Source organism: Aquarana catesbeiana, linkage group LG02 (assembly GCF_042186555.1).
Source record: "Aquarana catesbeiana isolate 2022-GZ linkage group LG02, ASM4218655v1, whole genome shotgun sequence".
Lineage (NCBI taxonomy): Eukaryota > Metazoa > Chordata > Amphibia > Anura > Ranidae > Aquarana > Aquarana catesbeiana.
The window spans coordinates 563788725-563806314 of record NC_133325.1 but is presented as its reverse complement, the minus strand read 5'-3'; the positions used below and the strand labels follow the sequence as shown (position 1 = coordinate 563806314).

The 17590-nt window shown below is 36.1% G+C and overlaps 1 protein-coding gene across 2 annotated transcripts in view; it reads right to left on the bottom strand.

Moving 5' to 3' along the window:
* ACACA (acetyl-CoA carboxylase alpha) overlaps positions 1–17590 on the bottom strand; it is a 571750-nt gene that overhangs the window by 169941 nt on the left and 384219 nt on the right. For both annotated transcript variants that reach the window (XM_073616063.1, XM_073616061.1), the window contains exons 43-44: positions 9030–9150; positions 5619–5729 (exon numbers count right to left, since the gene is read on the bottom strand). In XM_073616063.1, the coding sequence (XP_073472164.1) occupies positions 5619–5729; positions 9030–9150 (232 nt within the window). The remainder of the gene's footprint in view (positions 1–5618; positions 5730–9029; positions 9151–17590) is intronic.

Sequence of the window (17590 nt, the reverse complement as noted above, 5' to 3'; positions counted from 1 at the left end):
TATATGAGTGTCACAGCAAAGGGTCTGAATACTTAGGACCATGTGATATTTCAGTTTTTCTTTTATTAATAAATCTGCAAAAATGTCAACAATTCTGTGTTTTTCTGTCAATATGGGGTGCTGTGTGTACATTAATGAGGAAAAAAAATTAACTTAAATGATTTTAGCAAATGGCTGCAATATAACAAAGAGTGAAAAATTTAAGGTAGTCTGAATACTTTCCATCCCCACTGTATATCCTTTACAAATGGACTGAATACTTACCATTGCTATACATTTAATTTATTGTCTTCAATTGATTCACTTGCAAATAAGCAGCATATTTTGCTACATAGTTTTTCTTGATATATCAATTTCACTTGGTTACTAGTAATTACTCGCATTGTGGTAATATGCACATTTGATGTGGATAGAGCATTTTCACTGTCATATATTTGCTTTGGAAGTAGGATTGAATCACATTGCCTAGGGATTTATACATTCACATTTACTATCCCAAATAGACAACACATTTATGTATATTGTCATATATTCATTTTTAAACTACCACGGTTGGTTAACACACACCTTATTTAAATACTCATTGTGAGGAGCGCCAAAGTCCATTATTTTGATTACCTATTTTTTGGACACCACTTGTGGAGTCTTTGTTCAGGGAGGCTGCAACTTCATTCATACCTAAGCGCGGAATTTTTAGTTTATCATATTTAATAAATTTGCCTTCTCTTTGTCCCCAGTCAATCACTCTTATTTTGTAAAGGACCTACATGCTCAGACCTGACCTTTTTACTATTAATATATTTGAAGAATTTCTTTGGGTTTGTCTTACTCTCTTTTGCATCCTGTCGTTCGGTTTGAAATTTTGCGACCTTGATTTCCTTTCTACATATACTATTATATTCCTTGTAGCATTTAAATGATGATAGTGTTACTTCATTTTTATATTTTTTAAAAGCTCCTTTCTTATAATTTATAGCTTTTTAAACTTTGGCCTTGAGCTACATATCTTTTATGTTTAGCCTTTTAAACTTGTTGCCCATGGGATTATATTTTGCAGTGTGTTCGCATACAGTCATTTAAAAAATTCCCATTTCTGTTCTGTGTTCGTTGATGCCAATCAGAATGGGAATTCTTCAAAACGACTGTATGCAAACACACTGCAAAATATATTTCCATATTGCCTCCAGAACCCTTAAGAGAATGTGGGCTGGGGAATCACATGTAGCAGTGGGATTGTCCTCCTTGAATCTATTTACAAACATGTTACTCCTGTGTGGCAATGGTGCAACTGGGCCCAAAATGTGAGGCAAGATCTCAGGAATTCACAGACCAAGGCAGTGGGAGACAAACTCAAGCAGTGAAGTAATGAGGAATCTTGGCTGAGGTTGATGGAAGAAAAATCCAAAAGAAGAAATAAAAGTAAAGGAAAAATGCTAGTAAAGACGGCAATAAAAATGTCCATGTTTCTAGGACAATAACAAAAAACTGAGGCTTGCTATGTAAAGGAGGAGTCATCCTAGAATTGGATTGCAGTTTTTCTGTTTATTAGTGTCCAATCCTCCTGCAGTTGGCAGTATCTGATTATTTGAATTCTTGTGTGCCTCACCAGATAAGAATAAAAACTAAACCTGGCCAAACATGCATGGAATTATTTTATTCAGCCTGTGTGCTGAACAAAACTATCTAGCAGATTCCTCCATCCAAGCTTACAGCTCAAAAGGGACAAAGCTGTTATATTCCTGCAAACGGCGCCAGCTGGCTGTCAGAATACCTGAGCAGTGTATGCATCATCTGGTTTACCAGAAACTGGTGCAAATTCACTCAGTGTATAGCCAGCATTAGATTTATCAGTTTATCAATGGAAACTTCCACAAAAGGAAAAATATTTATTCCGATGACAAGCTTATAAAGAAGTGTGGACTGATGTACTGCAAGTAAATTCTGGATTAGTAGTATTATCTCAGAGACACTCTTTAAACCCACAATATGCCAAATCTGGTCATTATGACACCTGACAGTCCAGCAAAACATTTTTGAAGATAATGGTCAGCATCATCTTTACAACAAAAACTCCAGAGGAAGTCCATTTACAAAATGCGTCAAGGAGGTGGATATGTGTAATGTCACACAATACCAGAAATCTTCAGCTGCGCTGTTCAGATTATACGACAGCAATAAGCAAGCCTGAGATACTAGTACGGTTTTAGCACACTGAGTGTTTTATGCTATGTTTAACCACTTAAGGACCAAGCCTTTATTACTTAGAACCCCCAAACATTATATATTTTTTTCTAACACCCTAGTGAATAAAATGGCGGTCGTTGCAATACTTTCTGTCACACTGTATTTGCGCAACGGTCTTACAAGCGCACTTTTTTTGGAAAAAATACACTTCTTTGAAATAAAAAAAAAGACAACATTTATATTGTGAAAGATAATGTTACGCCGAGTAAATTGATACCCAACATGTCACGCTTCAAAATTGCACTCGCTCGTGGAATGGCAACAAACTTTTACCCTTAAAAATCTCCATAGGCGATGTCTAAAAAAGTTTTAAGTTGCAGAGGAGTTCTAGAGCTAGAATTATTGCTCTTGCTCTAACAATCGTGGTGATACCTCCCATGTGTGGTTCGAACACCGTTTTCATATGCGGGCGCTACTCACGTATGCGTTTGCTTCTATACACGAGCTCGGCAGGACGGGGCGCGTTAAAAAAATTTTTTAAATTTATTTTACCTTTAATTTTTTAGTTTTACACTGTTATTTTTTTTTAAATTGTCTCACTTCTTTTCCTATTACAAGGAATGTAAACATCCCTTGTAATAGAAAAAAGCATGACAGGACCTCCTAAATATGAGATCTGGGGTCAAAAAGACCTCAGATGTCATATTTACACTAAAATGCAATTAATAAACAAAAAAATTAAATGTCATTTAAAAAAATAAAAATAAAAAAAGTCCCTTTAAGAGCTATGGGCGGAAGTGACGTTTTGATGTTGCTTCCGCCCTGCAATGATATGGAGACGGGTGGGGGCCATCTTGCCCTTACTCATCTCCATATCTAACAGGAGAGCAGACCCGATCACCTCCGCCTCTGCCGGCGGCTCCGGTAGGTGGCGGAGGGCACCAGAGCATGGCGGCAGGGGGAGCCCTCTCCCACTGCCGATAAAAGTGATCTTGCTGTGAATCCGCCACAGAGACCACTTTTATCTGAAAGCAGACCGCCCGCTGAAGAAGAGGATACCGGGGTTATGGCAGCTGGCTGCTGCCATAACGATACTCCTCTTCAAAGTAGTGACGTAAAACTGCGGCGGGCGGTCTGTAAGCAGTTAATAAGGCTGTTTTAATATATTTGCACTATGGGCATTTTTTATGTATGAGATATGAGGGGCATAAGGAACTGTGCATACAGCAATATTTAAGTGAAGCACATGAAGACATACTTAAGAGGTACCAATAAGAGGTCATGGAAATCCACTGAGTGAGCTGTGGTACAGGCATTTGCAAGGAGGTAAATTGCACTTGGAAGGATGATTAAATACACAGTGGGGCACTTTGGGGTGTTTTTCTGGGGTGGGATCACAAATTGGATAGGACTTTTTTCACAATTAGACTGTGTGGACTTTATGTCAAGAAAACTGAGTGTTGCAATATCACACAGTTTGTTATTGGGCACATAATTTTCACATTATATTTTAATTTTTTGATATTGTTGTTTGAATTTTACATTTATGTAGAGGAGTGTGTAAATGTTGATTGGAGTTTCTCTTAGTGCTTGGTATTTTTGCAAATGATCACAGGGTTATCCCAGGTGATAATTTAACCTAGCAGCTTTTAACAAAAAAAAAATTCATGGGGATTTTTTGGGCAGTACAGGGTAATTTTTTAAGTATTAATTGAAGGTAGATTACTTTTTTGTCCTGATGAAGCTCAAGTCGCCTGTAATTTAAATTATCATAAAGGCTTTGGCATTTGTCAAGTGACCATGGAGGCTCTGGCATTGACAGTTCAATAACAAGTGGTGAGACCTTAATATCGACTTTGGCAACACAATCTGTGTGTACGATTTCAGTGTAATTTTCTTTACATTTATTAATTTACTGTTTATGTAGTTTGAGGGCCTACACAATCTGGTGAATTTATGTCCAATCTGGTAGGCCCTTAAAGTTCCCCAGTTGTAGGTGAACCTAATGTAGAAATGTTAATAAAATTGTAGAGAGTTTTACAGCCTCACCCTAAAATAAAAATGGTTCTCCCATGACAAAAAGGAACTGATGTAAAGACAACCACAGAGTACCTGCACTTTAACAGTAAAAGTTTATACACTTTGTTGGACTTGACTCTAAATACTATAGTAAATCTCCATTGTTATCATCACACAGTGGAGGTAAAGAACCTACTGTCCACAAAACTTTCGGCTTACGCGATTCCAGCAGTTTTTTCTGACATTTAAAGTGATACTAAAGACACACTGTTTATTTACATTGTCTGTTCTATTTCTGTATGTGGATGATGGTACTGTAGATATTTTAATAAAAAAAAACCCTTTTAAGTACATTTTCCCAAATTAATAAACAGCTGTCACCTGAACCAGATCTTTCTCAGCCTGTCTGCAAGGAAACAAAAGCAGGAGGAGCTTCCAGTCCTCTGCTGCTGGTTACATGTTCAAAAATAAAAAAAGACGGCCTTTGGAATACAGAGTAAAAATAAATAAATAATATCAATAAACGGTTATAAATTGGTGTAAAAATATATATTTGAAACAAAATCTTTATTATTTTGTGGAAATAACATGGTGTGAGTGGATTTCTGCCAGTCACAGGCTGTGTCACGTCCCTTCAGCCTGTGTCTTAGAAGAAGAGGGAGGTAAAGCCTCTATTAATCTACATGTAATATGCCATCCCCATTGTGTTTAGCTGGTTAATGGGAATGGCAGAAGAGGGAGGGAGTGGGATGTCATTTACCACTGTGTATACACCTATATGTGTGACTCTGTAGTCATACGGGCTGCTCAGATGTGATAAGGAGGAAATGGTCAGCATAGTGCTTAGTTGCCACCACAGCTGCAAAATCCCTAGCTGAATTGGGGACATGAACAAAAGGTGGAGATAGAGAGCAGCGGGATCAACCAGGTTTTTTGCAGAATACAGAAAATGAATATCATTTTGACTGAGTGAGTATGAACAGCAAGTAATACGTAATTTATTGATTTTTTTTTATGATGTGGGTTTAGTGACACTTTAAGGCTACAGTAAAAATATGTAAATTAATTTAAAGAAGAAGTTACATGCTCCAGAGAGTAATCAGATTTTTGAGGAAACAATGTAGCCACAAAAAACGGCTTAGATAATCAGATGTCTTATTGCCTGTCATTCTCCAAAAGTTCTTAAAAAAAGAAATGTCTGCACCTCCGTTTGAAATTTTTTTAAAAAGCACAACAAAACATTTGGTTGCTTGTGAAACTAATGACTCCACCTTTTGCCTTGTGATTTTGTCATCATGGTTTATAAAGCTTACTAGAATTACAGAATGCAATCATGTATTTACATGTTGGGAATAAAAAAATCCTTCTGAATCTGAAATAACATAACACAAAATCACTGAAACAATGCTGCTTACTTTGTTCAGTGCTCCAGCTCCCGTCAGAATGATATGAGAGTTTTCAACCTGAATTGTTCTTTGACCCAGTCTGACCAAATATGCACCAATCCCAATTGCTCGACAAGTTACCTATAAAGGCAAGCAAAAATATACTGTATAACCAACATAATAATAAAAGATATCTAAACCCCAGAACAAAAATGCAATATATTATAGCTTACAGTCCTTGGATGTGGTGGTGACTGCATTTGTTTTCTTTTTTTTCAAGCCAAGAACCTTTTCAGCGAATAAAGAAAATATCCATTGTCCCCCCCCCCCCCCCCTTTTCTGTCTTTTCCCAAGTAGACCATTCATAATAATAAGATGTTGTAATTGTATAGCTATTTGTACATTTCCTGTGATACATTTGTATTTTGTCTTTCTTATTAGCTATATTTAATCAGAGCTTCTTGTGATATTCAGTTTACTCAGTCCTGAAGAAGCAGGCACCCCCATGAAACACGTAGACCAGCATACTATTGATCACATATCTCTAAGCTCTGCACTATGTGTATATTTTAACCGTGTGTTGCATGGAATATGCTGCGATACCTTTTTAATGTATACTTTGAATAAAAAATTGTATTTTTATAAAACAATTTAGCGTTTACTGGGTTCTCATGGTCATACTTAAAATCCCATTACCCTTCTGTTCATTTTTGTTTACTCATTGTTCTTGCCAAAAATGCCATGTCCTTGTCACTTCCTGTGAGCTGCACAGAAGAATATCTTCCTTTCTAGCGATCATTTGTAAACTACCAATTGCCCTGCTCCCAATGTATTGGAGAAGAAGAGGTACAGATTTGTTTGTAGTCTCCATCAGGAGAGCATCATAGGGTGACAACCATGGTCCCCTCCATAGATACAGTGGAGGAGCGACATAACCACCCAGGAACAGGAAGTTTGTCATTTTCAGGTGATAATAAATCAAAAGTAATTTGAATAAAAGACACAAATGCAGGAACCACATTAAAGACTAGTAAGGTTCAGTATATTACACCTTTGGTTTGGGCTTTGATACATTTTAAGAGTCCTCATACTAACAATATGGCTTGAGTAATTTCTTCTGGGCAGTAAATTAAATGTACTCCTGTATATTACATATACCCCAGTTTTTTGCTATAGTGTGTATAGCTTACATTGTCCTATATGACCTATACACAAAATTACAGGAATACAATATCTCAAGTAGTAAAAATTAAAATATAAACAATTTGGGATTTAGGGTAAAAAAATAAAACATTTAAATATTTATTCAGAAACTTACAACAACCAACCAGATGTCCATTTTACTTACAAGTAAAAAAAAATGCATCTACCTAAAATACAAGAGGTAAAGATGAGTACAATTATAGTATTCTGTCCAAATTTTCGACAATTTGATGTTGATTTTCTAATTAACTTATATTTAGATGAAATCCTTCTCAGTAATATTTAATATGAAAATAGTTCATATTTATTATGTCTACTGTCTGAACAGTTGATGGAAAATTACATAGAAGCAGACACATTACATGTGGTTCCACACATGGTGGTCAAGCTAAAAGATGCTTAGAAGCCTCACAAAAAAAACACTGTTGTATGTGCAGTATCCATTTACCCCTAATCCCTCTGTTCCTCTTTGATTTAGTAAACGTAAATTTTTACTGTTGCTTGTGTGTGAATGTTAAGTTACTTACTTTCATTGTCACATTGATATTGGGTACTGAGTGCCTGGAACATTTACCGTATATCCCATTAATTATTATGTAGAGTATGTTACCCGCTCAGTTGAGCTTGTTTGTTTCTTATATGTTTATTTTACACAAAACCAATATAAGCCAAAATTTCACTTATGACTATTTTGCAAGGAACAATCCTTGCAAAATAGATCTTTTTTTTTTCTTGCCGACAAAGGCTGAGCAAACCTCCATATCTTTTTCCAGACTCTGTTTTACCTTCCATCCAGTCTCACTCCACTTGGTGCAGTAGCGAGGGCTCATACATCCTTCTTTTTCATAATGTACTGTATATGTATAAAAAAAAAAAAAAAAATCGAATGCAGAACAAGACCCTCTTCTTCTGGACTGTGGAAGGAGGATGGATCTTGGAACTTATGTGCTGAGATTTCACCAATAGAGAGCCAGTGTGTGACTAAGCTATACAGTATCTCAGTTTTAGATGGAATGACTTTTTTAAACACCAATTTTTTTCGACTATGTAAAATGGACGATTCACAATTTGGTTAAATAAAGTTGTAGTTATGGTGCAGGTAAACTATTAATATTTCTATTAGGTGAACATACAGCTTGTGGTTTAGTTGTTACTGTCCATTAGATGTCACTGTTTGTTTAGTTTTGTTAACATCCTGTTCTTGTGTCTAGCTCTTTAGATGATTACATTGGGATCAGAGGTTAACATATATCATATTTTTTTTTTAAATGGAAGGTGTATTTTGTGTCCAGTGTACACTAAAGCTCATTTCAATTTATTTTTCAAATATTTTAAAGTGAGAACCATGAGAATTTGTGTGAAAAAATAGGTATATGCTAAACCTGCCTTAAAATAGAAATGATGGCTGGTGCACATTATTATCATTGTTAAACCAAATAGCATGTGACTGATCATTCCCCATGCTTAATGACATTAGTTTAGCTAACTTTACACTTATAGTCTAACTCGAGCTTGTTTTTTTTTTTTTTAATTAATTTTATTTTAATTTTTGATAAAGTGCAGAAGACTTCATTTTTGTCTGTAATTTCATTGATGAAATTTCCTTTACTTCTTGCCCTGTGACACAAGGATAAGGAATGGGGAAAAGGCTCTTACCACGACTGGAAGGCATGGGCAGCTATAAACATACTATCAGAAGTTGCTCACTCTAGTAAATATGTGTTGTTTGTTCTGTGTGTTGATGCTGGAGATTTTCCGATCACTTAGTGATCAAATTAGTGGAAATCTCCACAACAGAGGCATAACAACCAGAATGTTTAACCATTCCTTACACTATCCAAAATAAAATAAAATAAAACATAATGTGGGTTTTAAGACTTTTAACAATTTAGGTAATTCCCTTCACACAACCTGAAATCTGGATTTCTATGGATGAGCTAAAGATTTCATTGCTAGCACATCTAACGTAAAAGGCTTCTCGTTGGTGTCTCTCCACTTCTTGTATTTTCTTACAGCTGTGTAGAGAGTATATATTTTTTTGCACAAACATTACATATTCCCTGCATAGGTACTACCCTACTTTAAGCTCAAAGCCTGTATTTTTGTAAGAATGTGATAAAATATGGGAACAAAACAGACTCCCATGCACAAAATCCGTATGCTACATTTAGCTTACGTGTTTTAGTTTGTTTTGGAAATGTGCTTTAATAAAATCCATAAACTGCTTTTTGTGATTACCAGATTAATTGTGATGACTTCTTCATAAGCCAATGATGATTCTCCAGCAATCATACCAGATCCTCGAAGATTCTCCACTCCGAGGCCTTCTTCCTTTCCAATGATATCTGTTATTTTGTACCTGAAGGTCAAAAACAAAATCATAAGTTTGTTGTATCATGCAGACAGTAATTAACTTTCCAAGTTGGCTTCCTAAGAGATAAACATTCAAACTGTTTTGTGGCATTTACATGTTTTAAAGCATTTTCTAAAAGTCTGAACATTTAAAGCACTATAGCAATATCACTTTGCCCCCATTCACCCATGAGTGTTTTATAGCTCGAATCTCCAAAAATTCAACAATACAAATCCCATCCTTTTCAAATATCCCTGGTAGAGAGTGATAGGTGTCCCGGGAGCTGCACATCAAGTTAATGCCTGCTGTGTGAAAGTGAATGGCAGTCTCAGCCTGGACCCCGCCAGGCCATGCCCTCAACACATTTCACTCTGCCCACGCCCATGAGTAAGTTACGGTGGGCAGAGTTAAATGCATGGGGGGCATAGCCTGGCAAGGTCAATCTTTAGCATTGCCTGAGGCATAGACAAGCTCCCTTCCCGGGCAGCACTCACAGCGGTGGACACAGGACTTCATTCCCATACAGTGGCTCACACACATATCTTTTCAATTGCCCTTGTTCACATTTCAGCGTTCAGGTGCCTGTAGCTGAACATAGTACATGAGCAATGTTTTGGACAGCATGGGGCCCCATTGACTACAATATATTCATACATAAAAACGCGAAAACCCATGTTACACATGTTTTCTGGCGCTCCCATTAGTAACAGTCTATGGGGCAAAAAACGCACAATTGTGCCCCAAAAGAAATCCTGTATGGCACTTCACTATTAAAAATAAGTCAAATAGGCATGCAAATGAAATGCCTAAAAATCACCTAGATACACAATGCTCAAGTGTGAATGGGGGCTTAAGCTTAAAAAAAACATTCAGCAGTGTTTGATGATAGCGACAGAATCACAAACTTTAGTAGCTACTAATGTTATCGAATGCAGCTGCTGATGATCATTGCACACTAGTGATTTGTAGCTGCCTAGAAAAGAATTTTAGCCAGCTACGGCAGCAAATAAGCAGAGAGATTAATAGTGGATTCAAACTGCTGTAACAATGTTGCTAGTGTGACATGGTCCTAACACTTTTTCTAACAAGGGTCATAGAGTAGTGTGTTGCCATGACTATTTGTATTGACCCTATAATAATATGGTGTTAGATTTTTAAACCATGTGCTGTTACAGGCTAAGGCCCCTCCACTGATATGTAAATAAACCAGTTGGATAGGTTTTGGAGCTGAGCAGAGGACAGGAAGTTGGTGGGAGGGGCTTGGGGTCTTTTGGAAACAAGTATGTAGAGACAAAGGAGTTGTATTTTGGGAGACAAAGAGGCAAGACGTGGCTGCCAGAAATTAGAGGGTTTTGGAGATGTTTTGAGTTTGGACCATGAAGAACATTACATCTTGAACCCTAAGTCGAGTAACTGTTTAGTTTACTTAATGCGTACATATTGTACATGATTATATTTTGCTAGAAAGGATAATTGGCTTGCGCATGTTGTAAGCATATTTTTGTAAGCTATGAGTTGTAATAGTGTAGGAAAGAAACCTTGCGCCAAAATAATACTTTTAGAAATAATCAAACTAATTGTATATATAGCTGCTCCCCAAAAAACAATGTAAAGAGCTGTGAGATTATAATATGTATCTAATCTCAATAGACCATATAACAATAAACAATGGAATGAAGTGACATGTGCTAAAAAGTGCTACGTGCGGTATCTACTACCTTGCAGAAAAAATTACAGGAATCAAATAAATCAATTAAAATATAAAGTGCAACAATATATGTGCCAATACAACACAACTTTTTTAAGAAATGAAAAAAAGAATGAAAAAATAAACAGGGATAAAGTCCATAAAGTGAATTATTGGTGACTTTAAATCTTGATGGCAGAAAGGAAATCCTTTACCGTAAACATAAAACACCCCCAGAAGTGCTCAGATATGAAAACTGCCCACCAGATGGATATGACCTCTTTAATTAAAAAGAAGGTCTAATGCGCTGTAGGGAAATCCTGTTAGGAACCCTTTGTTAATGGATAAGATCTCTGTGCTGTATCCTCCTTTCCTCCAAATGATCTCATAAGGAAAACAAAAGGACAAACCAATAGCGCAATACTGTTTACTATTTCAAACAAATATAAACACAAAAAGGGGTGCCTGCTTACATTTGTAGGTGGCTTAGCATGTCACTGAGGATAGCTTGCATGAATTGTAATATGGGAACCTCTCACCGCTGGGCTTCATGTCCAAAACGGCGTGCGTTCCACTCGTGCTGGGGGAGAAACCAGAAGCTGGGATCCGTAAGTGACGTGACCGGAAAACGTCTCGACGTACATTTTCGCAAGAATTACGTCATCAGGAAGCGTAACGGTCACTGGGCATGCACGCCCTTTATGGCTAGGAAATGACTGCGATTGGTGGGGATGCAAGTCTCCACCCTTCACACTCGTATGGAAAAAAACAATTCATGCAGCTATCTATTGATCTTAGAAAACAAAAAGAGTTCTGAAGAGCTAAAACTGGCAGTCATTGGAGAGACACCGCTCTCTAAGGTGCACTTAGTGGCTGTATTCCGAAGAGCGTTGTCTCTCCACCTCTATTTTTCTCCCTGCACAGTGAGCCTTTGGGTCTGACAATTAAGATCGGAGCTTGGAGCACACTTGCTGACATTAACCCCTTGTCATCTGGAAGTCATGGTGGTATCGTACATACTAATTTTCGGACTACTTCAACCATGATAATGAGTTGTGCTTATGAAGTCTAATAATTTTATCATCTCATTTTTTCATTGTCAGTTGTTTTTAATCTCAAATCTCAGCATTCATCCAAACAAACTTTATTGATTATACCATCAGCAATAGTTTTTTACTACTGGTCCCATTGAGCCCTGCATTTTTGTTTATTTTTGTTATCTATTGATCTTACAATCTCTCTATTAGGCACCCTTACATAATATACAAATCCCACATAGCCCTAACATGATTCATAAACAATCATTATATATTATTACAATAATTGCACGCTATGTAATGTAATACATTTGAATTACTATAAAAAATATAATTTTTTTTTAATTGTAAAAATTTTTAGAAAACTTCTTTTTAAAAAACAAAATGAAAGAAAATAATTCCTTCCTTTTATTATAATTAAACCACCAACCAGTTAATGAAACATAATCTAACTACGTTACACACCTAATTATCCAATGATGAAATGTTGCGAACCTAAAAATACTTTTTAATTCATCAAGGGACCCAATTCATTCGTTAGTAAGAAAGCAATTTAAATCTAACTCTATGTTCACGCCGGCTGGCTACATAGTTCCCAGCCGGTATAACCACTGAGTTTAATTCCTGGAAACCGCCTGTTTAAGATATATACCTCTCCAGTGTTTGGATATTCTATCTATGCCATAAAAGGTCAACAGCCAAGGATCCCTGTTATGGTATAATCTAAAGTGTTTTGATACACTGTGTTTTACGAACCCTTTTGCAATATTCATGATATGTTCATTAATCCTAGTGCACAACTTACGTGTTGTCTTCCCCACATATTGCATTGGGCAAGGACACTCTAACACATAAGTTACGTACTCTGAGTCACATGTAATAAGTGACTTTATTTTATGTTCTTGTTTATTCATTACTGATTGGAATTAGTCTATTTTTCTACTTTTCCTTTTTTGTGGTTTTGCAGGCTCTACATCTGGTACAGTAGTGGAAACCCTCTCTATCTAAAAATGTGCTCAATTTCTTTAGAGGATCTAAGACATTAGGGGCTATCTTATTTCTTAATCCTGGGGCCCTTCTATAAATTAATTTGGGTCTCCTTGGGAGGAGGGGTTTAAGGTCTTTATCCTTAAGGAGGATTGGCCAATGTTTGTTAAAAAATTCCTCAACTTCTCTATACGGTCTATGAAATCCAGCAACAAAAGCCAATTCTCCTTTAAACTTACTGGGTTTATTGTTGGTTAGGAGTGAGTTACCCATAATAGTACGATATCATCAATAATATCGCTTGTAAAACACTTTTTTGCTTATATAATTTCTTCTTCCCATTTATTTAGTACTATATTGGCCATGCTGGGGGCATAACATGCCCCCATAGCTACCCCTTTGATCTGTTTATAGTGTTGGTTATGGAACCAAAAAGAATTGTTCCGCATCACCATTTTTAATCCTTCAACCATAAAATGGATTTGCGCCTTTTTTAGGTGAGGATTGATGTTTCAGAGGCCATTTTACTGCTTTTAGTCCATCACTTTGATATTGGTATACAACGATTCGATATCGACTGTGACCAATATAGTATTAGCGGTAACTTCAATTTTTTGTAGCATATTAATTAATTCTCTACCATCCTTAAGATAAGATTTTGCTAAAAAACGTAAAATGTATGCAACTTATGATCAAAAGAAGGAAAACAAAAAAACTGTTATTAGAATCTAAAATAAATGATCTTAAAGAAAGGATGGCACCTTTTCTGGACAATCTAGATTATCAAGAAAAAGCTAAAAAATTACAGATGTATTTAGCCAAATATGATGGAGAAATCAAACAAAAGAAGCTTGGAAAATATCAAAGGGATCTGAAATATTTAAGTGAAAACAAAATATATAAATGGCAGGAAGACATTTAACCTCCTGGGTCTAAGGAATCCTCAGTGGAGAGAGAAATAGAGATACGAGATCTAATTGTTTGTCTGAGATGCATTAGTCATCTGGGCTATTACATCTCGTATCTCTGTTTCTCTCTCCGCTGAGGATTCCTTAGACCCAGGAGGTTAAATGTCTTCCTGACATTTATATATTTTGTTTTCACTTAAATCTTTCAGATCCCTTTGATATTTTTTAAGCTTCTTTTGTTTGAGTTCTCCATCATATTTGGCTAAATACATCTGTATTTTTGTTGCTTTTTCTTAATAATCTAGGTTATCCAGAAAAGGTGCCATTATTTCTTTAAGATCATTTACTTTAGATTTTAATAACAGTTTTTTTTTTGTTTCCTTCTTTTGATCATAAGTTGCATAAGTTTTTGTCCACGTGCATTAAAAAATTGGTACCATTCATTTAAGAGACTTAAATCTTCCATGCCATTATTTGGAATGACATCCCATCTGAGTCTCCTCGGAGTGAGATTTTTTCTTTATATAGGCCTCCAAGGATGCTATATCCCACCATATTCTGATTTGTTTCTCCATATCATGTTGGAGTTCCTTAAAACCCCTATCCAAATCTACATTCGGGGTGGGATTTGATTGGAACACTTCTTCTAAATCAAATGTTATGCCTTTCATAAAATCAAAAACATCCATGGCTGCACGGGTGCAATAAGAGTCTTTTTTTTAAATCTCAGATGTAATAGTGTAGGAAAGAAGCCTGGTGCCAAAATAACCTCTACCTCCCCAACAACATATGAGGAACCGTATAGAAAGAGAGAAAAGAGAGGAGGAAGGGGAAAGAAAAAGAAAATGGGACAATTAAATACGGCCCTTTTTAATCTGGCAGGGGCCCATTTCTCAGAGGAAAAGATGGAGGTCCTAACCAAAGGATTGAAATTTGCACCAGATAAAAATCTTGATAAGTTAAAAGCTTTTATCGACATTGAAAAATATGTGAGAAAGCTTAATATAAAAAAACATTTTGGGAGTCTGCCTAACCCTCCCTCAGTGGGTACTGGAGATCAGAAGTTTGTGCATAGCAGACTAAAAAATAATTCAGTTTTTAATCCTAAGAAAGGCACACATCATTTTATTGAGGTATGCAAACACCTAATTCAAGATGATGTTAAAAATTTTAAAATAAAGAAATATAAGCAAAATGAACGAATATGGGAAGGAATTAAACAGTTAGAAAAGAAGAAAGACATTGTAATGAGACCGGCAGATAAAGGGGGAAGGTTAGTAATACTTACCAAGAAAGATTATAATCAGGAGGTATTCAGATTACTTTCAGATAGTACTACATACAAAAAGTTAAAGCCAGATCCCACTAAAGTAAAAATGGAACTTACTGAGTGGGTAAACAAAGGCATCCAAAGAAAAATTTTAGATAAAAAAAAAAGCAAAATATTTGATCCCACAAGCTCCTAGATTACCAGTGATGTATATAATGCCAAAAGTGCACAAGTCCATAGACCACCCACCTGGTAGGCCCATCATCAGTGGAATTGATTCCCTGTATTCCAGAGTGGGAGAATATGTAGATATCTATTTGAAACCATTAGTCACACAAGGAAAATCTTATCTTAAGGGTAGTAGAGAATTAATATGCTACAAAAAAATTGAAGTTACCGCCAATACTATATTGGTCACAGTCGATATTGAATCGTTGTATACCGATATCAAAGTGACGGTCTGAAAGCAGTAAAATGGGCTCTAAAACATGAATGGCGATGGGGAACAATTCTTTTTGGTTTCATAACCAACACTATAAACAGATCAAAGGAGTAGCTATGGGGGGCACGTTATGCCCCCAGCGTGTCCAATATAGTACTAAATAAATGGAAAGAAGAAATTATATAAGCAAAAAAGTGGGATATTTTACAAGCGATATATTGATGATATCGTACTATTAGGGGAGGGTCCAACTGAAAGTTTGGAATCAATAATTAGGATGCTAAATACAAATAGGTGTGGTTTGAAATTTACAGCAGAATACCACACAGAAACAGTGAATTATTTAGACTTGGTTCTCACTAAAAAAACAAAATAAAATAACTACTAAATCATTAAGGAAACCGACAGAAATGTTTATGTGCCCTTACAAAGTTGTCACCACCCACAATTGCTTGGGGGATACCAAAAAGCCAATTTATGCAAATTAGAAGAAATTGTGATAGCCTGCAGGATTATAAAACTCAATCAGATACCCTGATTACTAGGTTAATTGAGAAAGGTTACACCTCTAAAGAATTGGAGAAATGTAGAAATAAAGTTTCAAATATGGATAGAAACTCACTCCTAACCAACATTAAACCTAGGAAGTTTAAAGGAGAATTGGCTTTTGTTACTGGATTTCATAGACAGTATAGAGAAGTTGAGGAATTTTTTAGCAAACATTGGCCAATCCTCCTTAAGGATAAAGACCTTAAACCCCTCCTCCCAAGGAGACCTAAATTAATTTATAGAAGGGCCCCAGGATTAAGAAATAAGATAGCCCCTAATGTCTTAGATCCACCAAAGAAATTGAGCACATTTTTAGATAGAGAGGGTTTCCACTACTGTACCAGATGTAGAGCCTGCAAAACCACAAAAAGGAAAAGTAGAAAAATAGACAAATTCCAATCAGTAATAAAATAAACAAGAACACAAAATAAAGTCACTTATTACATGTGGCTCAGAGTATGTAACTTATGTGTTGGAGTATCCTTGCCCATTGCAATATGTGGGGAAGACAACACGTAAGTTGTGCACTAGGATTAACGAACATATCACGAACATTGCAAAAGGGTTCGTAAAACACAGTGTATCAAAACACTTTAGATTATACTATAACAGGGATCCTCAACTGTTGACCTTTTATGGCATAGATAGAATATCAAAAACCCTGGAGAGGTATATATCTTAAACAGGCAGTTTCCAGGAATTAAACTCAGTGGTTATACCGGCTGGGTACTATGTAGCCAGCCGGTGTAAACATAGAGTGAGATTTAAATTGCTTTCTTACTAACGAATGAATTGGGTCCCTTGATGAATTAAAAAGTATTTTTAGGTTCCCGACATTTCATCATTGGATAATTAGGTGTGTAACATGGTTAGATTATGTTTCATTAACTGGTTGGTGGTTTAATTATAATAAAAGGAAGGAATTCATTTTCTTTCATTTTGTTTTTTAAAAAGAATTTTTTAAACATTTTTTACAATTTAAAAAAAAATTATATTTTTTATAGTAATTCAAATGTATTACATTACATAGTGTGCAATTATTGTATTAATATATAATGATTGTTTATGAATCATGTTAGGGACATGTGGGATTTGTACATTATGCAAAGGTACCTAATAAAGAGATTGTAAGATCAGTAGATAGCTGCATGTTTGTTTTTTTTCCGTACGAGTGTGGAGGGTGGAGACTTGCATCTCCACCAATTGCAGTCATTTCCTAGCCATGTAGGGCGCGCATGCCCAGTGACCTTTAAGCTTCCTGATGACGTAATTCTTATGAAAACGTACGTCGAGGCACTTCCGGTCACGTCACTTCCAGATCCCAGCTTCCAGTTTCTCTCCCAGCGCGAGTGGAACGCACACCGTTTTGGACATGAAGCCCAGCGGTGAGAGGTTCCTCATATTACAATTCATGCAAGCTATTCTCAGTGCCAGGCTAAGGCACCTACAAATGTAAGCAGGCACCCCATTTTTTGTTTATATTTGTTTGAAATAATAAACAGTATTGCGCTATGGATTGTCCTTTTGTTTTCCTTCATCCATCATTTGGAACACAGCACAGAGATC